The sequence below is a fragment of the Clarias gariepinus genome, chromosome 13 (assembly GCF_024256425.1).
Source record: "Clarias gariepinus isolate MV-2021 ecotype Netherlands chromosome 13, CGAR_prim_01v2, whole genome shotgun sequence".
NCBI classification, from domain to species: domain Eukaryota; kingdom Metazoa; phylum Chordata; class Actinopteri; order Siluriformes; family Clariidae; genus Clarias; species Clarias gariepinus.
The window spans coordinates 18,659,630-18,682,461 of NC_071112.1; the positions used below are offsets into that span (position 1 = coordinate 18,659,630).

The 22,832-nt window shown below is 38.6% G+C and overlaps 1 protein-coding gene across 1 annotated transcript; it reads right to left on the bottom strand.

Moving 5' to 3' along the window:
- Nucleotides 1-1,086: 1,086 nt before the first annotated feature.
- On the bottom strand, nt 1,087-22,063 carry peli2 (pellino E3 ubiquitin protein ligase family member 2). The gene is made up of 6 exons (XM_053510406.1): nt 21,710-22,063; nt 14,958-15,087; nt 8,421-8,522; nt 6,203-6,400; nt 4,886-5,074; nt 1,087-2,927 (listed from the first exon to the last, which is right to left on the bottom strand). The coding sequence occupies exons 1-6, from the start codon at nt 21,826-21,828 to the stop codon at nt 2,337-2,339; spliced, it is 1,329 nt and encodes a 442-aa protein (XP_053366381.1). The 5' UTR covers nt 21,829-22,063; the 3' UTR covers nt 1,087-2,336.
- Nucleotides 22,064-22,832: the final 769 nt, after the last annotated feature.

Genomic DNA, 22,832 nt, shown 5'->3' on the forward strand with positions numbered 1-22,832 from the left:
ATAAGAGAGAGAGACTGAATAAATTAGTACTTAATATTAAGCCCAAATATTTTGTATCTTTCATTTGGTAAGGGAAATGTGAAGGAACCTGGTTTCATTAGCTGTCAACATATATACATCAACCATCTAGCGTCTTTTTTTGCACATACACATTATGGATTTAAATGCACTGCTACTGAGTGCAGCAAGAAATAATTTTCCATTTTTTGTTGTTGCATCAAAGAAAATTACAGAGCAAACAGAACTTAATTGTTTCGATTAATATAATGCATAATGTGGATGACACTATAAAAATATTCCATATAAAGGATTTCTTGGAATATTTAATGATATTGCTCAGTCTCATCTATAGCCAGCCAACTATCAGGATACATTTTAAACTTCATACACGTCAGGTCTACAGAATATGGGACAGTTTGTGTGCATTTATTGTTCTTTTGAATTAGATATTTGCCTTTATTTAAAGTATACTTGCAAAGACCATCGTAAAACATATTTTTATAGCCTGAGATTGAAACGGGAAATCTTTCTTAGTGATTCTTAGTGAAAACACCCTGCATGTATCCTACCTATAAATAGCAGAGATTATTTCTCTAAAACAGCCATTTTTATCCATGGTTTATTCACTCAGTTTGTGAAGGTTTTCCTTTTTTGGCTTCCTCTGACCCACTCACTGACATTCCTCTCCAGAAATATTTGGAGTATTTTTAAAGCTGTTTGAGTTTCAGATTATTCAATTGCTTTGGCAGCAGCGCCGTACTGTGGCTATATAAAGAAATATTCAAGCAAAAGGAGGATCACTTGAGGAAAAAAAAAATCTCATTTATAGTGTGCATCCGGAACAGAGTGGCTTTACGAAGTGCTGTGAGTTTTCAGCAACACTGTGGAATCATTCTGCTTTCTTAGCGATGCAGAGTCTGACTTAAATCATGACCAGATGATGCGTTATTTCCACTAAAACAGGTTCTTTACTGTCGTGAACTCAGGTTAACAAGATAAACATCTCTTCTCTTAAAAAAAAAAAAAAAACATGTATAGTCATAGTAAAAAATGCATCTGTAGTAAAATGAAACACAAACACAGGGCTACTTTGAATGAAATCTTTTATAATGTTTTTCAAAAGCAATAAACCCATTTTTGATTAAAATAACTCATTCAAACCGCAATTAAAAAAAAAAAAAAAAAAAAAAAGACTCCCCCATTTGCCAGAACTAAAAACTTTCTCTGTACAAAGGTTAAGAAAATAGAAGACAAGTTTCTTTCATTTTAAAACAAACTTATAAAACAATGTTTCACTTCCTATTAGTAATTAAAGTTTCACTGGTGAGAAAAGTTAAATTGATAAGAAGAAGTGGGAAATCGGCTCATCAATGGCAGTAGCCTGTTTGTTTCACAGCTGTCGAACTTCCAGAATCACCGAGCTTATAAGGTTTTGGTTTAAAGCAACTTCTACATCATGGTTGTTATTTACAGGAACGTGGATGTTCACGATTAACCCCAGCTGCATACTGTTCCTTCACTCGTAACAAAAATGGTTCACACTTTACAGTACAATAAAATTCCCAGACTGGAAAAGCGACATGAAAGGAAATGTTACAGAGTTAAATGTCCAAAACAGAACCAAAAAAAACAACAACAAACAAACAAAAAAAAAAAATCACCCAGAAATCTAAGCCCCTTAGACCTATTTTAATAATGCAGAATAGTGCACACGATCAAGCAGTGACTGGGAGCGATGTGATTTTGTCTTCGGTCTGGCATGAATTGATTTCAACAGTCCAGTTTTAGCAGCCAGTTTATCTTTGGAAAACCAGATTTTGGTACTCTGAATCCAAAGCAAACATTATTGTTGATCATTTAATTCTATAAACATGTAATACTGTATTAGACTATTGATTAATGGGAAAAAAAAAACTATCCCCCAAACAGTTGTAGTATTAATTATAACTTAATGACTTCTAAACTGACCTGCTGCTTCTTCGACTAACTAGTTAAAAATCAGTGTATTGAGGAAATGCTCAAAATCTGTTGTTCTCACAGTGCTGCTGGGATTCGATACCTGCGGATTAACTCATCCAACAGCTTATGCTAAATAAAACTGCCTCACTGTCACGGCCAACAGTCTTGCCGATCTCCAAAGTAACCTCTGATGGAGAATAAAATTTCCACTGGAAGTCGTATGTAAGGATATGAGCATGGCTTCATGGCTTGTTGTGTGCAAAAGTCCATTGCTGTTTTTGCTCTTTTTTTTCTCTCTCTCTCGTCTTCTCATCAAAGAAGAATTCCATCTGAATCCAACCAATCCTTAGATATCTCCCCAACTCTGCTCTGCAAACTCAGTCTATAGGGCCCTGGAAGATGAGTTTAGCACATCCCTGTGTGACACTGAGCTGTGTGGCACAGAATGGGCATGCAGCATGGAAAGCGTGTGTACCATGCGGTAAGGGAATTTCAGACCAGTAGCGGGCTGACTTCTCTGAGCAAACATGACCGCAAGGTACGAAGGCGTGCGTAGGCGCTCCCGAGTCCACGTAGAAGGCTGGTTCACAGCCGAGCCACAGTGGCACGTACGGCCCCACAGCCCTACACATGGGGCACTCGCGTTTGTTGTTAGGTTCACGCTCTGTGCTGTGGCCCCACTCATGGTAGCCATGCACATGCCCACATGCCAGATAGACCCAGGGCTGCTTGTCCTGCTGCTGGGCGATACTGGGAAGTGCCCGGCTGGACCGATGCATGCTGGGAAAAGCCAGGGTGTTGAGGCCAACAGGGCACTGTGGCCGGGCAGCATTCAACTCCTGGCGCAGGGCCTCCAGGTGTTTCTGAGTGGGTGCGTGAAACAACCCTTCAGCCGTGCGCCACAGTAGCGTGGCACCACACAGGTCCACCAAAGAACCGTCCAGCAGCACGTTACTCTCACTGTCAACCTGGAGGCAAAAAGAACAAGCCATTGTTAGGATATAGAGATTCAGGGCGCTCTGAAGTCATGGAACTTTATGTTCAGGTGAAATTAAAAACATAATTTAACTCTAACATTAAAGCATATAAGGAAAAAGTGTCTTTTTCAATAATAATGATTATGACTGACTTCTTTTAAAATGAACACTATCATACTGCAGCAGTATTGCCGAGTCAAGTCGACTTTTATTGTCATTTTAACCATATACTGTAAAACAAAACAACGTTCCTCCAGGACCAAGGTGCTACAAACAACATAAATTAGCAAAACTTACTAGCTAACTAAAAAACCTAATTAGTTAACTAGATGAGACAAGACAGACTGACATTTTTCAATTCATATATATTAATATAACTTTACATATAATCAGAATAGGAACTAGCATCTGAATAGTGTATAAACTCACTTGAACAGCAGAGGGTGCTAGAGAGCTAAAAAATAAAATAAAATAAAATAATTGAAAATCCCTCTATTAAATAGAGGAAAATCTCTATTAAAGAGATTTGGTTTGGTGAGATTTCATTAAACTCCATTTGGTTTTATAGGTGGGAGGAAAATCCCACCTATTAAAATAATTGTCCAGCTCGGAATAAAGGAAAAGAAACATCTGCAACATCTGGCGTTTAACTAAATGGTTCTTAAATGAACAAACTAAAGTCCTTTAATGTTTCACGTTAGAAACTGGAATCGTTTTTATTTTAGAGATGGAACAGTTCCAGTCCAGTAAATCTTAACACCTGAAATTGTCACACACTAAGAGCCTTAATAATCACCGTAGCTTCATTTAGACTGCAAACAGCACCATAAAGTACATTATGACTATAAGATTATATAATTTTATATAAAATCTAAACTATTTATTCAATTTAGAACCATTAACTTTAACAAGTCTCTAAATAAGTCAAGCCATGGACAAGATTCAAAGCACTATGACTCAAAAGGTCTGACTTGTACAGCCAAACCCAATGCTGGAATGTTTTTGTGTCTGTAAAAAAGCCTGAAGTCAGAAGGAAATTACTCGTTGTCGATAAGATCCAAGATCACATATTTCATCAAATTTCCTCTGGCTTTGCTTTTCCCCAAAACACTGAAACATAATAATGATCATCACAAGGGTGTAAAAGTTATCTCCTTATAATCTGTAAAAGCATCTGAACTACCATACCGAAAAGCTTTTAGTTCATGTCAAAATGTGAGAGAGAAATTATTTGTGTCTAAAATAACAGATCACTTATTAAGATAAAAGTCAAAATAGTTATTTAGTGTATTCAGTGTGTGCATCACCAGGTAAGCCTCAAGCTTAGACGCTTTGATCTCTGGCCATGGAGAGCCTGATATTTTTCGTAACATCACAAAATTGAAGATTGCTATCTCCTCACGTTCAGGTACAAGTTCAAGTCAAAATATTTTCACAGACTGGCTGTAGAAGGAATTTGAATTAAGTCTTAGGAAAAGGCAAATGCATTTTTTCCAACAAGCTTTTGTATTCCCTTATTAAAAAGTATTTGCAGAATGTCGACAGTGTGCGACCTTCCTTGTACTTCTCCATCTATTCATTCACATGTCTCCTCGACAAAATACTTTCACCATACTGCGCAAAAATCTTCCAGGTACACCCTTAGACCACAAAAACACGTCACTGGATGCTGCTCTTTTTTTGTGCAAATAATAAGTGACGCATGCATTTTTGCTTGCACAGCAATTACAGACGACCCGAAGTAACACTGCACAGCGGCAACTCGGGGGATGGCGGCCTTGAATTGACAACGCGAGTTTTAATATAGCTGAAGTGTGGATAATTTTTGACTCACCCCCGTATATCAAATTATTAACTAAGTAAATGGTGTTGAAAATTATTAGAATAAATGGAAGTCTTCTAACTTCATAAGCTTTCATACATACGAATAAACATTTTGAAGCACTAACCAGTTTGCCTCGTGTCTGTGCAGAGCGAGTCTCTCTCAGCGTATATACGTCTCCACACACGGATATCTCTCGCCACACGCCAGGCTTGGACTCCTCTGTGAAGCCGCCACGCGGATGCATCACCAGCACACCGTTGGTCGTCAGTCCATCCATCTGGCCGTCTGGATTTTTCCATTTAGCTGCTTTTTCCTGTTAATAGATGACCATGACAAAAGACTAAGCGTGTGCACAAACACACACATCAGGTGAATTAAATAACACTGATTATCAATTATATATTAGTAAACTGGTAGAAATCGTGTGCACCCAAGCCTCAGCTATGTCTGTTCTGATCCTATATTTAATAGGTCAATGCTGGTTATCTTTCTTTCTCCCTTAATTTTTTTTTTTTGTTAACACCAGGCCAGCTCCTACGGCTATACTCATGGCGAGTTATTTGTTATTCGATATTAAAACTAGATTAGATGTTTAAGATTGATTTTGTCTAAGAACTTTAAAACTAAATTTGGATTTACTCGTTTAAAAACCTTTTAAAACAGAATAAAACAAAATAAAACAAAGTTTCTCACAGGAGTAAAAGAATTACAGTCAAACCCCAGGTTTGGACAGAGGGGTTAGACTTTGCTGGGTATGACAGAAAGATTTGTAAAGACCCAGTGCATCACATCCTGCCGTACATGGGGTTTAGCAAGCAAAGAGGTCAAGGTTGTGGATCTTCTAAATTCCTCAAATCTCAACATGGTTGAGCATCCATGGAATGGACTGGAGAAACAAGTTTGATCTACTGGGGGTCCATCCCACAACCCACGACACCCAAAGCATCTGCTGCCAATGTCCTGTTGCCAACACAACAGCACACCCTATAGGTCTTGGGGAATCATGCCTCGAGGAGCCGGACACACCCCGGCAGCGCGAGAACAACCTACACAATACTGGGTTTAACTCTTCTGTTTTTTTATGGCTGGATGACATTCACATTTACCAGATTATGCTGGAAGGTTCCACTGGTTCTATAAAACCTTTCAGTATAATCTCATAAACGTAATTAAAAAAAACATGCTATTTAAGAATATAGCTAATATTATTAATATTTAAGAACTATGCTAACTATTCTATTCAAGAAAGCATCTGTCCGTCGGTCTGACCAGACAGACAGCTTTTCCCCCCTTTTTCCGCTCCTGCTGGTTCCTATTTTAACTTTTCATTTCTATATACTTGAATGCCAGTGATAAAAGTGGACAACAGACGCTTTTCATGACCAATACATGGATAAACGTGTATAGTAATGTCGAAGTGCATCACATCCTGCACACTCACCCCGAGGAAGATGTTCTTGGAAGTGTCGAAGCCTGCAGCATAGATGCGTGCAGTGTATGGAGGGTTACGTTCGCACACGATACGGCAGGCGAAGCGCGAGATGGTGCTCTGCGTGATGGGAGAATCCTCGCCGTCTGTACCCCCAGACACTGTGTCCGTCACCACAAAGTCAATGGGGCTCTCTGTTGATCGTCCAATCTAAATTTATCACAAAATATATTAAAAAAAAATAAATAAAACATACTGTGTTTGAATGTGTTGTCATTGGAGAAAAAATAATAATACGGACAAACTCGCACCTTATGTCTTTTGTTTTCTGTAAACAAATAAAAACACAATGTACATTGTGGAAAACAACATGAGGACACGTCTGTTTCTCTTACACCTTACACATCTGCACTTACACTTTCTTCTTTAATAACACATTTTGTGAATACAGAGAGAGTGATGGTCATACGGGAATGGAAAGAATGAAGCAAAGATACTGAGGAATATGTTGGTTTAGGATGAAACATCACCTTAAATAAGAACAAATGTGCAAGATAAAAAAACAAGCACACGCACTAAACAAATTGTCCAACTTCACTTCCTGTTTACAAGTTACAGCCTGTCCCCCCCACCCCCCCCCACCCCCTTTTTGAGCTCCTGCTGGTTCCCATTTTAACTTTTCATTTCTGCTCATTTGTCTTTGGCCTGTGCATGTTAATGCTTCCCCACATACACTTCCCTGTGCCTAATACATATGTGATTGTGTGTGTGTGTGTGTATATATATATATATATATATATATATATATATTATACATAGTTCCCCCCCGAAGTGTGTATAATTTTCTTGTCTGACTTTGTATATGACGTCAGAGCAACGTATTCAGAAGGCTTCTTTCTATGAACCTTTATAAGTTCATGATTAACCAAACAATATTGTACATCACAGCGCTGTTAATCTTTCAGACCTGATGTGCAGCTCTCATAGTGAATTGTAACAACCTGTTTGACAGCAGCTTGTATTATAAATGCTTAACATTGGAGATTAGGTGGTTTAAGGTCAATTTAGCCTCGCGTTCCTGTTCCTGTTTGCTCTGCTATCGCCTGAAGAGTGTTCCGACTCGCTCTGCTGAGAAACACACACATGAACACAGATGTTCACTGGAGCACAGAATAACTAGTGCTGGGCGATTTTCTCAATGAATTTGTTCCAATTTAATTAATGTTTCAACATAAGTTAAGATTGGGTATTTATCAGTGTTGGGGGAAGTTACTTTTTAATGTAACTAATTACATTACTGGCTTTAAAAAGTAATCAGTTACATTACAGCGTTACTTCCTGATAAAAGTAACTAGTTCGAGTACTTTTCCACTGCAGAAAATGAAAAATCCTTTGTGATTCCTCTTGCATGTTGTTTAAGTCAAGACCTTTATAATTATTCTACCATCATCACTCAGCGAAGTTTGGCCCATAATCTGTTAACTACTAATACCCCTATCTCACCTACGCGGTTTCTCGCGGTGGCTGCAAGTACTGCTGTTTGGCTCACGGATTACATAAACTGTCTGAATAACGGATTACATTTTTGAATTACTTTTAAAATACTTAAATGGCGGACCTAATGCGTTAGATTACTCGTTACATCAAAAAAGTAATCCAAGTACTCAACACTGGTGTTTATATCCTACATTTTTCATTCAAACATCCATGAATTAGTTTTTTAATTAGTTAATTAAAAATAATTTTAATTAGTTATTTAATGTCATCTAAACCAATATGAAAAAACACCGTCTTCCTAACCTGACACACACCTCCGACAGCCCCACCATGAACACTGCACGCTCAGATAAAGCCTGAGACTAAAGACTGAGCTCACAGCAAAAGGTTCAAATGTCACTTCAGAAATATGGAAATGGAGGAGGTTTTAAAAGTCTGATAAACAAATCTATGTAAAACATAATGCTGCGTTACATCCTATGAGGTGATGCACCAAACAGAACGACGTCATTTCTGAAATACAGAAACTGAAACCGAATGGGGTATAAGCAAAAGCTTTGGAAGATTTTATTACCCTCACAATTAGTAATGCCTTCATACTCAACAAAGCAGGTTTAATTCATCATTTTTAAAAGTATCACTGGCTACCACCACAAGTATCATTTATACCTGTGAGAAACAATGAAACGCATCATTGTTGTGTGTGTGTGTGTGCGCGTGTGTTTTACTGTACCTGGAACATGTCCGTATCTTTGTCATGGCTGTACTCCACAACCACAGTGTGGTTTCTGGACAGAGTGTAGGAGATACTGTGCTGACCCTTACAGTTTACAGCCTGCAACAGAACAGTAACAGGGATGGTTATTCTCCAGCCACCGACACAAACTAAAGGAGTGAACAAGAATCAAGTCATGCTGGAGATCACTGGGAAGAGCATTGCTTCGGTTCTTCGTTTACATCCTGCTTTAAAACCTGAAAACCAGGCTTAATGTTACACTTTAAATAAGTGGATAACCTCCTCTTAATATTCTGAGTGTAAACATCGATCCCATCGTCTTAAAAGATAAAATAAGGTCACTTGATTATGTAAAAGTATTTTACACTTTCATGATATATTCAGAAGCCATCTGTGATCCAATCCAAGCAGCAAGCGGACAACACTAGATACAGATTTTATCACAGTGTAGCTACCTTCCCCTCCTCACTCGCTTTCTCTCACTAATCTGTCATTTCCAAATCTCCACATCACAAGGGGAGTGGAAACAGGGTCATGTGCACAACAGCAGAGGGAGGGAGGGGGGGGCGAGGCTGTTGGGGGTCCAGCCACAGCGATCTGAGTGAACAGCGAATACGGAGTCAGAGTTCGAGACGTGCAAGTAGAAATACAAATAGCAAAGAATGACTACACAGCATTGAAAATAGGGAACTAAAGAGTAAAAACTCAAAAGGTTTTATGAGCATATTTCAATATTCCGACCAAACTGAAGAAGCAACTGGGAAAGGAATAATTGTACTGGTTGTGTAATCACCAAACTCAAACTTGTCAGATGTGAATACAGCATATTTAATCCACAATGTGATATTGAATGTGATTGTGATACTGCCGGTTGCAGACCTCACAGGGCAAGCTGTTACATAATACATGGTGAGCGTCTTAACCGTAATCCCACTCACACCCCACTCTTAAAAAAAATCTCGCTAATCCTGCCCACTCTCTGAAAATATTCTAACTAATTCCATTTGCTCTCACAGCAATTCTAATCTACATTTTTTTTAAACAAATTAATTAATATATATGATACGTCATTTAAGACAACATGTGTATTTATAGCATAAAATATCTCTCATAAAAGATTCTCATCAAAACATGATTTCATTGCTTATCCGTTCATCTGTTATCTATGCTGCTATAGCCTATCCCAGGGAACTTAACACACAAGGTGGGGTACACAAGACACACATACACACGCTACAGAAAACTTGGAAATGCCGATCGACCTATAGTGCAAAACTTTGGATTGTTGGAGAAAACTGGGGTACCCAGAGGAAACGCACCAAGTACAGGGACAACATGTAGTTCCCATTTCGACAAACTGGAGGTGAAGCTCGAACCCACCACACTGGACATGCAAGGTGAAATTGCGAACCAAGCCAATGTGCCGTCATGTTTTAATTGCTTAAACTACGCGTACTTAAAGTTTATAAATATTAAACCGAATTACGTAGATCAATTTGTAAACCAATTTCATAATGGAAGTCTAATAATCGCTACTGGTTCTGAAAGGAACTATTCTGACCACTTTCATACTAATTACCAGGTGGTATTAAAAAGTTGAGATTTTGTTACACGCCAACTGACTGCAGCACACAGTCACTGGGAGCTCCAACCCTCATGAGTCAGTGTGCCAAAACACATCATCCTATGTGCACCAGTTCCATCAGGAGTGGTGCAACTGGTGCTATTCTGACCACATCTGCCATTTAATTATGGACAGCAACACATAAAATCTTTTAACTGTGAATATCAAGTACTCGTGTTACACGTTCAAGAAATAACTCAAATCCTTATCACTATAACAATAATTATACAGTCACCTCTGCAAGTTAATGCAAGAAAATGATCTGCGGTTGTGCTTGTAAAAAGTTTATTAAAGTTGGAAACTGTACAGACTTGTGTCTAACCATGTACCCACTGAAAGATGGCCTTTTAGGGCACTGCCAGTCAGTCATGTTGATGCTCCGCAGGCTCAAGGAAAATCTAACCGCGGTTATCAACTCGCATTTAGAGATATCTAATCCTGGTCACTGTAAAATGTGGCCCGTGTGTGTGTGTGTGTGTGTGTGTGTGTGTGTGTGTGTATTTTAAGAAGGAAGAAAAGCAGGAGAGGTTGGTAACAGTACTATAGCTGGTCATGTGTAAATATTACAACTGACTTGTCAATAAAAGAATGAAAAGAAATGAAAGCACATCAACATCGATTAACACCCCGTCAAGCGCTAGCTATCCTTAATTATATAATAAAAATGAGCATTTGTCTAAAATAAAAGGTTTCCAGATATAGAACTCGCCAGCCATTATAAGGTGGCAGCTACTCTTCGTCACAAATGTTAGTAGCACTACGGTATTTATACAGGGTACTTTAGGGTTTGGTCTGTATAGGTTTTCTTCACCACTGCAATTTAAAGCCAAAAAAATAAACATGGCAGAGAGAGAGAAAAAAATGATTTTGGGATATTTCTAACAGCTTTATGCATCCTTGGGAAAACAATATATATATTTTTATACCTAAAGTTAAGCATCCTAAAAGAATAAATCAACCGTACTTTTTAACAGACGCAGAGTTAAGATTTAAAACAAAACAAAACAAAAAAAACCATGAAACAACATAATCTGCTACACATTTTATGCAGGAGATTTCACAACAAACAACCACCTGCCAAAACCCCAGAATACTGGAAATCAGTCAGCTGCAGCGTGTTGGCAGAAGCTCAGTCTCACTAGCAGCAGTGTAAGATCAAAACACAACACTGAGGGTTCAGAGGCTATTCAGGATGACTTAGAAGACATGCCATTAGCACTAGTGTTTTTTTCCTGAAGGTGCGACCATAACTAGGTTTAAATGTGGGTTTTGGCAGGCAGCTTCTCTCCTCTCTTTCCAACACTGCATGTCGCCATTCAAACTTTCAGGGCATTTTCATGTTAGGGCCTCTCGATCATTTTCCCGAGCACAAGGTCAGATCCATTTTGATCAGTAAGAAGTAAGTGTCTGATGAATAAGGTGGTCTTTGGAACGATGTAGCGTACTTGAATCTAATCAAATATAAAAGCAAATCACACCTGAGAATGGAAGTTGTTCAGACACAACATTATCAATACCGTCGGCCTCCTCCGAAATCACATGCTATGACCAACAAATTCATAGCTGATAAAGTATGAAGACACTTGAGATTGTTGCTTTTGACGTTTTCCCGAAATATCAATAACATAATTCATAATGCAAATGGTAATTTCATTCTTCTCTTGTACTTAGGAAGTGGGTGCCTAAGGCTTTAAGTGTTGCCCGAGAACGGAGACTAAAGAGCAATGTGAATGCTGGATAGCGGGGAGTGGGAGGAGCAATCATTCCTAATGTGAAAACACACTTAGTGGTATAGTCTACAGTGCTTGCAAGGGGCCCATCCAAGAGTGTATTCTCACCTCCTGCTCAGTGTTTCCAGAACAGGCTTTGTAACATTATCCCTCACTATTAACCCTAACCAAGATAAAGTGACTTAAAGATGAACAATTAATTTTTCTGCATCCGGTTTAATGTGAAAGACATGTCCTGTATATTCTGACTATGAATATGCATTAAAGCGTTTGTGAACAGGCAACGTCCATTGGTGTGGACATACAAAGATCATGTTTGCATGAATATTACCGCCCACTACTACTAGGCAGCAAAACACATCTCTGCATCTTGCCAAAAGTTCTTATGAAAGCAGACTAGCATGCAGGTTTAGTCATGAAGGCTGGCAGAGACACAGCACTTCCCTCTCACTACCAGTCTCACAGGGGGTCCACCATCTCCCATCCCATCCCCAATGTACACAGGGACACATAAAAACACAAAAGAGCAGTCACAATAAGCCCAAAGGCTCATGCGCAGTGGGCTATACTGTATCCTTAAACAATTATGCTTTGTTAGGGAAGTATAAGGAGACGCTGTTGGGTCACAGTAAGCTGTAGGTTTTACAGCTGCCTCAACGGCCATCAATTACCGCAAAAGCTTAACAATGCAGCTCTGAGACAAAGGAACACAACTGAAAGACCTCCGAAGTAGCACGCATTGTTCTACAAGGGGTCCAGTGACAGTTTGTTGCCTTCTGGCTGAATGCAAGAGCAGCCTTAACAGTAAGAAGAATGGCTATTCTGTGGAACCCTTTAACATTAGAATAATACAGCTAAAGAGGGTGTCACCGCTATAGAGCTGTTATTCCTTGTTTAGCCATTTACACCAGGAGAAGGCCACTAAGCTGAAGAGGCAGAAGACACAATGTGGCAGACCCTTATACTAGCTATATGATTCACAAAGCATGTAGAGAAATTTTCACCAAACCTCAATAAGCACTGAAGAATGCATAGTGGCCGACAACAACAAAAAAATGTATACTAGTAATTTGCTAAGAAAAGCACAAGTCCTTTTGTAGAAATTTAAATAGACAGCAAAAATATCCTGTCTGCTATATTTGGAGTTTAAAATAGAAAGAAAAAAACGAAAGCATTCATTTGTCAAATATACATTACAGTGATCGCTATTTAAAATGCCAGGGCCTGAGGACCGGTCACTCTGAGAGTAGCACGTCTAGCACATTTATTGGCAAGGAACTGTGCAGCTGCCTCCATGTTCAGAGTGATACAAGTGCTAAGTAAAAAAAAAACTAAACAAAAACACATTATGAACCCTCATAACTAACTATGTGGAAGTACATTACAGAGACTGTGAACAAAGGTACATATTGAAATGCTGTAACTAGTTCAACCTCTCACACAATGATGGTGTATAATTAAATAAATTGTAAACATGGAACGCGATTGCATGCGCCAGCTGTGGGGAGCTGAAAGTGTCACCTTGTGCATCCACACACTATTTGCATAGTCAAACATTATTCTAATCATGAAGAATGCCCAACCTTAGACCAAAAAAAAAAAAGATTTACTATGACTATGCACGCAAGTTAAAGCCGAGTGGTTAAAAAGGTCCAGCAACGCTTGTGCTGAAAGCAAAACAGCAAAATTCCATAACTATTCTGAGCCCATAACCTCATGTGACTAAGGGGAAGGTTCTGGTCTGTTAGTCACGTGTGACACACAAAACAATCAGCCACTTCTACAGGAACTACAGATTCTGTGGAGCTGGTGCAGCTTTCCCCAACAGGAAAAAAAAAAAAGAAAATCCACAAAAACAATGAGAAGTACCTTTGCAACATAATGCTGCACTATATCAGGAAGTACAGGTAATGTCAGCTAAGAGAACAATACTTTACAAGATTCTTTGGCTTTTTAAAATGGTTTCCATTCCCAACGTGGGGAGTTCTTTGTCACTGATCAGTCGTCTTTGTTGCTTTACTGGGAACAACAGAAGACAGGTAAATCCTGGCCCTATCACAGAGGAATATACAACAAATCGAAGAAAGTAAGAAACAAAAAGCCAAATGAGTCACCGTGGCCTGGTGACTACATACAGTATGACAACATAATTCTGATTTTTATTATTAGTCAGTGCTGCCTTATTAGCATATCAATGCGAATAAAGCCTCCTCACAGAGGCATACCGCCAAAAAAAGCCAAACAAGCAGGTTTGTACAGAATAGCGTTCTGGTGCACCCACGGCTACATGGGAATAGGGAAAACCTCCAAACTCTCCTCCTGACAGCCAGAAGTACAGCCTGGTTCCACGTCTCATTTAATAGGAAAGATGTTTCGGAGAGATCACTAGTAAGAATACTTCGGCATTATTGTCTAAATAAAAGAGCTGTAAGCTTCTGCCAGCATTAACTCCAAGGGGTGTTCGAGTCAAACCGGGACTTGTGGTGAAAGTTCTCGTGAATGATGGTTGACTTCTGCACAAGACTTAAAGCCCAGTGCGGTGATTAGAGGTTTTAACGAAGGCTTGTACATCAGTAAATTATGATTCCGACCGAGGTGTCTTGGAAGCTACTGCAGTCGTCCCCATGGACGTTAGCAGTGGTGTGATAGTTGAGCACAAGCTAATCTGTTAGAATTAGCAATTAACAAATTAAAGAAAATCATGAAGTCATAAAACACACACACAAAAACGGGAACAAATCATTTGTTTGTCTAGGAATATGCCTATGAAGTGCAGAAATCCAGGCTTCCCACTGAAACACTCATTCTAGAATAACTTTGTTAAACAAACAAAGGAGTTACTTGGTGTACCATTTGTTTCTGACTTCCTTCTGCATTAGCTAGTGGTGCAGCTGGAGAAGAAAGAAAGCGGCCTGACCACAAATATCCGCTCGAGAGCAATTCTTCACAATTTTCTCCCACATCCATACAACAGTTGTGACCATTACAAAACCTTACACTCTCCCCCCACCAAGTAGGCAGATTTACAACAGATGTATCAGTGGTTACAATACTTTTAAGGTTAAATTAAGTTTTTATTTCAGTAATTGTTTGGCTAGAGGAACACTCCCTTCAGTCAGTCTAATAATTCTGCATTTAATGAGAAGATGATACCTGAAGGCATTATAGAACAAGAGGTACCTTGCTGGCCTGTGGGTTGTTAAGGATGTGTACGGTGCTTGGTTTGACACCGTTGGCCTTGACTCTCTTGTACAGTGAAAAACGGCTCCTTCTCCTTCCTCGGTCTCCGCTTGGGAGAGATCCATTGTACCTGTGAATGAATTGGACAAGTTATTGGTTTATGTATTAAGGTGTGTCGACTCAAATGAGCTGATTTAAAGTGAAAATCTAACCTAAAGCAATGCATGTCAAGTTACTTAGCACTACAAGTCCTAACTTTTTGTGGAAAACAGCACCTCTGGTACAAAAGCCAGAACCTGCTAGTTTTGAAGAATCAAAAAAAATATATTCTTCCAAGGAAGTCATGTGTTCCCTCCCGCCTGAATGGGTCTTGATCTAAAAATGAAATAGCTGGTGCACATCTGTGTTTCCTAATAAAAGTCCTGTGAAGATTTGTTCAAATAAATGGTTTAGGAGGAGTCACAGAAAGGAAAAAAAAAATGTGCCAACCGACGCGGATGGTGCGAGACAATGTTTGGTGAAGCCTGTGTCGCCTCCTTCTGCCTCTGCTATCCCATCATGTTCTAATTAGTGCAGAAGTGGAGGAAAAAACAGTGATAAGCACCGTCATAATAATACTTGTCTTAATGAAAGCATTTACTTTAGCTTTTAAGCTCATGTTGCTCAACACTGCTGGGTGGGTGAACAGATCTCTCTTTAGACTAGCGCAACTGGGAGCACATTTAAAAAGTCCTGCTTTCTCTACTTTAATAATCTTTACTTAATATAAATGTAAAATAAAATGAACCCAATCTTATTCCACACAGAGTATTACACACTGTGCAACTGACTATAAAATTTGTCTAGACTAGAATATTTATTCAACCTCTTCAAGTTTTATATAAACAGTTGCACAATCAAGTGTTTCCCCATACACTTATTTATTAGATACCCTCCACAGTATAACACTCGCAAACACTCGCAAACATGCGGCAGTTCATGCTGTTGAACGATCAGTTTACCAAAAGAGTTTTAGAAAAACATCTGCTTCATAAATCTTGATTTTAACTCGAATTTTTTTATTTTTTTATTTTTTTTATGTTTTTGACACTAATTATGTTTTTCTAAACAAACAACATATATAGCGGCAATGTGAATTCATCTGATTCTTAGTTTATATATAAAGAATTTTTTTTTTTTAAAAGCACTAAAGCCTTTACCACAATACTGTTAAAAAAAGAAAAAGGACCAAAACCACTCAGTGTTTTATTTATGGGATGGAGTGGCCCCTCTTAACAAATCTGTGTTTAATTTAGGCGAATATTCTGGATTTATGAATATTCGGAATTAGGAAAAGCATGTGGGAACATGATGTCCTGGACTCTTGGAGGAGCAGCAGTAAACACTGCAGTGGCACTTCTTAACTTTATATTGCTATGAAGAAAACTTGTTTTTCACACTAACACTGGGGAAAAACAATGCTGCACCTTTCACTGATTTGCAATGCATAGTTATTGGCTTAAAAGTCAACTCGCAAACATGACAAAAAGCTGTTGCAGGGTGGGTTGCATGGCAAGTGAGATAACCAACCCTAACGGAATTTTTTTCAGGGGAAAATAAATAAAACAATTTTAAAAAAAAGACAGCCAAAGGGTCCAAACTTCACTTGATTTCATCTATCTTTGATTTAAACTGATAAAGAACATGGTGGATAATGGTTATAATAGTACTAATTATAAGTGGCCAATAGTAGGGGAAATTGGGAATTTTAGATCGTTTTCACAATAGGTCACTACATCAATCATTTTCGAGAACAATTGACCACAAAGTCTGGTTAATTTTGCGAGAACACAATCGTTTAGGGAGGAAGAGCAATCGTTCCTGGGCACTGTGCAAATCAACTGTGGCTAATGTGAAAATGCCATTAAGACCTGATAATTTTGATCATAAAGTTAGCCAGCTATCATCCCCATTCACACAGCAGGTTCAGCACAGGAATATTGTGCCATAGTTGTGCCTCTGCAGAACCGGGGGTTGTTGCGACACCTTTATCCGAGTGATGAGGGGACATGATACTCGTGAAAAGCCCATCATGGGATAGTGTCAGACGTTTTGAGATTTGAGATAGCAGCCAAGATGCCGATATCCTATAGAGTTACTGCTAAAGATGTAGTGTATACAGAACAACAACTGAAGAATTACAGAAGATTGAGACTAATCAGCAGGGACAGGCTTTTGTTTTTGGACCTCATTAAAAATATACTTGGCTAATTAAAGCCTTAAGAATTGTTTAAGATGTAAAAACATTTTATCAACAAATCCTGCCCTTCTGCTATATGATGAGTGACAAGAATTCAGCTCCATCTATGATTGCTACACGTCATATAATACGCCAACACTGTTGTGTTAACCACCACGGTTAATCGAAAAAAAGGAAACAAACACGCTGCTGAAAAGCAAACACTGAGGCGGCTTAGCAAAGACTTTAATCTTTAATAGTGAGATTTTTGTGTGAATCTGTACAACAATATTGACTAGCATAGCGCACCTCATGATTCAATCAGGTAGTGATACAGGTCAATGTACATCTAGCCACTCTGTATGGTAATTCTTTCACTCTGATTTTGGGGAAACAATAGGGCACTGAAAGAGTTTAATCATATTTAGTTTCTCTATATATACCTCTTGCCATTTCTTTAAGCATAAGGCTTCTGCAATAGGTAGGTGTTGATATTTTAATGCTAAAGCTGTGTCCCGAATTTTCCCACGCAACCTCTTTCAACTTTGCAGAATGTTTTCCCCAACAAGGGGTGTAATTTTTTCCATCTGATTATACAGATCATAATTAGATAGATTGATAAATATATAACCATTACTATACAATCGTATACAATTTTGAAATGAAAAATATAAAACATCATCTTCAAAGTTAGCTGGCTCATTCATTACTAAACTCTTACTTCTGAGTTAAGTGGAATACAGCATAAGTCAAACAAGAATAAAAAAATAATAGGACACTTAACTATGCTAAAAGGTGTTAACTAATATACCATAACATATGGCTAGCTAGTTAATGGCATCAATACAGACTAAGCAGAATGAAAGCAAATGTTTCTATATATTTCACTGGTATCAAATATATACATGCACATAAAATATATTATCTGAGTCTGGCTAACATGCTTTATTTTCTCTTGATATTTTTATCCGTTAGTTGATGGTGTGTGTTAAACTAGCAGGAGAGTTACATGATAACTTTAGACTGGACTTCCTGCTGCTTAAATTTGTCAGTGTTTCCACATAACCGTGTTCCTGATTCCTGTAATGTGTTGCAGCTAATCTATTTGCCAAGTGAAAACCTTTTGTGAAACAGTACAGATGTGTGTTGTGCAGCATGTGCACACATTTTTAATTATACACATTTACAAATGGAAGATTTTGCTAAACTTAACACAAAGTTAGTGTTTCTTTTTCTGAGTGCAAATGTTTTACTGTAACAGGCTGCAAAGTGACTAAAGACATTTAGTCACACAACTTTAAAAATAATATAATTAAAAATTTCCCCTCTTGTCTATTCCACTCAATCAACATTCAGCATCACCAATGATCGATCATCTGTCATTATCTGCATCCGTTTCTCACTGGTTCATGCCTTAAATTGGAATTTTTATTTTTTTTTAATGCTTGAATGATCCATAGATCTTCATATGGCTTAAAAAAAATTCTGAAACTTGTCAGGTACAGGGACGGAACTTAAAATGAGAGCCAAAAACCTGCCAAAAATGAAGGCATGAAGTCCTTTAGGAGGCCTGCAGAACTATTTTTCAAAAATAAATAAAAAAAATAAAAGAAAGTATGTCTTTTTGAAACAAAACATAATTAAATCAGTTACTTTTAGACTTTTACACTGCACTATATCTATAAAAAAGCCACTTAATCTGATTCCGACTCCTCTGGATAAATCTCTTTTCATGGGTTCTGTCTCTCGGAGAGATATTCAGTTCTATGTAGCCGATTGTAATCCTTTCCCTTTTTGACCCGAGCTAGAATCTGGCGTGGAAGTGATCAACTGCACCTGTCCTGCAGTCAGAGGTCATTCCCACAGACCCAGTCTCACTTGTCACAACTAATCACCATAGAACAAACCTCATTTGAAAGGAGGAATTTACAGGTTTGTTAAAATAATCCCGACAGGCATTTCTGTCTGACCTAAAGCAGTTTAATCACAACTAGGGTAAACTGTACACTTCCCTCCACATGAACACCACTATTTAATATTAAAATTAAATGTTTCAAAACACATGAAACGTGAAATAGACATACTTGCTTAAAAAAACTGTCCAATGACACTTTTAGTGTGGCAAGATAAGCAAGGTACATTTTTATTAGGAGTCAAATCTTTAAACTGTCTAAAGACAAGGTGGCAGAACTCAGTTAAGCCGTTCTCGGGTAACAAAGATTAAAGCCATTTAAGAAACAAGCGTGACACATGACACTGAATACCACAAACCGAACGAGTCAATGGCTCAGAGAGATCAGTTTTCCTTAGTTCCACCCACAGAAATCAGTCAATAAAAATAAAAATGTCCTGCCAGAGGTGTTGCTTCGAAGAAACTAGCAGGGTCACACAAAACCCTATCAATAAGACCAGTCAGGCCAGCGAGGACAATGAACAGAGACAGCAGAACTGAGGAGACACAGTTCCTGTGCTCAGATCAATAATACACTCTTTCAGCCTCGGTCTCTCTCCCCAAAGAGTGCCAGGGTCCCGTGCCAGGCAGAACCAGCGAGAGGAAAAAAAGGAAAAAAAAAAAAAGGACCAGGAACAAGCCTGGTACTGATGTTAAGCTTGAAAAACTAAACCGGTCATAGCATTATAATAATAATAATAATAATAATAATAATATACATCTTGCCCTTTCTTCGGGCATAAGGCTAGTGAAATATGCTGGTGTTGATATTTTTGTGTTTTCTCATGCACCCTCTTTAAACTTTGCAGAATGTTTTCCCCAACAACGAGTGTAATTTTTTTTTATCTGATGATGTGTATTGTTCTGTCTTTATGTGCAAGTATTTGGATAGATCAAGCAACATACAGACATATTTAATTGATAAATATATAAGCAATACAGTTCACTGTTTTGATGTTAAAAATCTAAAACAATCATTCCCCATAGTTAGCTGGCTAGTTTATAACAAACGAAAGACAGAAACAGAGGCACTGTTGTTTTTTCCTCCAAATGTGCATTTTAAATATACAGAAATAAAAAAAAAAATTATATATAATCCTTGAGCCAGACTTCTCTACTGAGTTAAGTGAAGAACAAGAATGAACAGGTCTATACGACTGTGATAAGGTACTTAAACAGTATGACACACTCTGCTAAAAGTTTTAACTAATGTAAAATACCAACATATGACTAGCTAGATATGAAAGCGCATATATACATACACACAACAACAGTTATACAGTGCTATGAAAATGTACTTGCCACCTTCCGGAATATAATTTTATTTATTTAATAATTTTTTGCATATTTGTCACACTTAAGTAATTGAGATCATCTAACAAATTTAATATTACACACAGATAACCCAAGTAAACACCAAATGCAAAAAGTTTTAAATTATTTCATTTACCCTATGTCAAAAAGTAAAAGCCCACCTAAAAATAAAAAGTGGTTCTGCCACTCTTGGTGGCAACGACTACAAGCGTTTGACATAACTGGCAAGTAGAAGGCGGAGAAATTTTGACTCACTCTTATTTGCAGAATTGTTCTCTGAAACTCAGCCACATTAGACAGTTTTGGAGCATGAATGGGCTGTTTAAGGATCTCAATCAGATTTACGCCTGAATTTTGACTCGGCCACTTAATTTTGTGTGTTCTCACTGAGTGTGACAAATGGGCAAAAATATAACAAAACAAATGCTTTTTCATAACACTATAGACTGATTTTATATATAGACTGATTTACCAATCAGTAGCAGATTCTAGTCTATTCGAATCACACTTAGGGAAATCATTTGTAAGAAGTAATTATGTAATCTTGACAATTATGTGACAAATGTAAAATATGTAGGAATCTTCTAGAAATGTTTTCATTACAGTGTTAAGGACTGTAAAGGACGAAAGGTTGCTTTAAAACACACACACACACACACACACAAAAGCTGATCACAGGGGAGGAAATGGGAACGAGAAGTCTGGTGGATTAAAACGACTTCCGAATTCCTGCAAAGCCCCGAGTCTCAGTGGGACTTCCTGAGTGACGGAGAGACTCCGCCGTGGCCAACTAACGCAACACAGTAAATTAACAACAGCTGCAAAAGCAGAAACCCCGAGATTTCACCCCAAGCATGAGGCTTTGGCTCGGTTAGAGCGGTTGAGCGATCGTGTGCATTTGCCAGATCGAACTATTAGCCCTTTCACTCCATCATGGCAGATCCGTACGAAGCTAAACGCGCGTTTCTTTCTGCGGAAGACTCGGAGAGAAAAGCACGTGTTTCGGGGCGTGAGTGGATTTCAGGAGGTAGCTCGCGTTTCCGCACAAAAACAAACCGATGGATATATTTAGAAAGAATACAGTTTGTTTTTTTCCCCTTCCCAAAAGTTAACCAAAAGACTTGCTGAAAGTCGGTTTTGTTCGTGTTGAACACAAACCTGACTACCTGAAAAGTCCAGCGCGTCGAATCAGATAACGCCAGATAAATCAGTTAAAAGTTCCTCCTGGAGAGGGTTTCGGGGCAAACGGCTGATTATAAGCAAACTCACCCGAGAACAACGAGCTCCCCGTACTTCACAAGATCTTTGGTGGGTGCACAGGTCTCCTCCTGACCCGAAAAAAACATCAGGCTTTGCACCTCAATAAGCGGCCGCTCCTCGCTCTGCATTTAGTGGCTCTAATCCAGAGGAAAAAAAGATCACAGCGAAAATACTTCAAAGGACGCGGCTAACGGCCATTTTCCGCCTCTTTTTTTCTGCTCCCACTCAAGTTTCGCGTTTTTTACTAAATCAACTCTATAAGCCTATACATCAAGTACAGTCTGAATGGTTAAAACGGGTTACAAAATATTTCCCATTATCAAATTAAGCGACTAATTTCGCGTTCCGACCCCTTTCTGCCAAGTGGAAAAACATTAGGCTACACGGTAGGGGGCGGACCGTACCACTCACTCTCGCCTACTTTAAACAGGGAAAGCGCTGTGGAAAAATCCAGGGAAATTCCATAAAAATGTCCTCCAACTTCCCATACATATGTTCGTTTCACATATAAATATGAAGAAACCTATCCTGGCTTATATTATCTGTGTGAGAATGTTTCCCTTAATGAAACAGCTTCGAGCCAAATCACACGTTCTCCCTGCAGTGGCACAGTCCAAGCGCAGCACGGTTTGAGGCGGCACCTTCAATTATGTAAACAAAGAGTAAAATTTGGACAGTTTTAAAGGGATATTCACACCGTGTGTGTGTGTGTGTGTGTGTGTGGCTCTGCGGCTGGCTGAAAACCTTTAAGTAGTAAATACTATGTTGATTAATTAGTAGCCCTTTGATCTTTGGATTTGTTGAAGCGCAGTGCTTTAATGGTTGGCCTTGCACCTTCAAGGTCTGGGTTCGACTCCCGCCTCAGGTCTGTGTGCATGGAGTTTGTATGTTCTCCCCGTGCTTGCTGAGTTTCCTCCGGGTACTCTTGTTTCATCCACAGTCCAAAGACATGCAGATTAGACTAACTGGCGTTCCCAAATTGCCCATAGTGTGCCCTGAGATAATCGATACCACGCCTCATAATAAATAAAATAAATGAAATAAATGTTCAATTATTTGTCACATGTACTTTACAGCACAGTGAAATGTCTTCTTTGCATATCCCAATTAGGAAACTGGGGTCAGAGCGCAG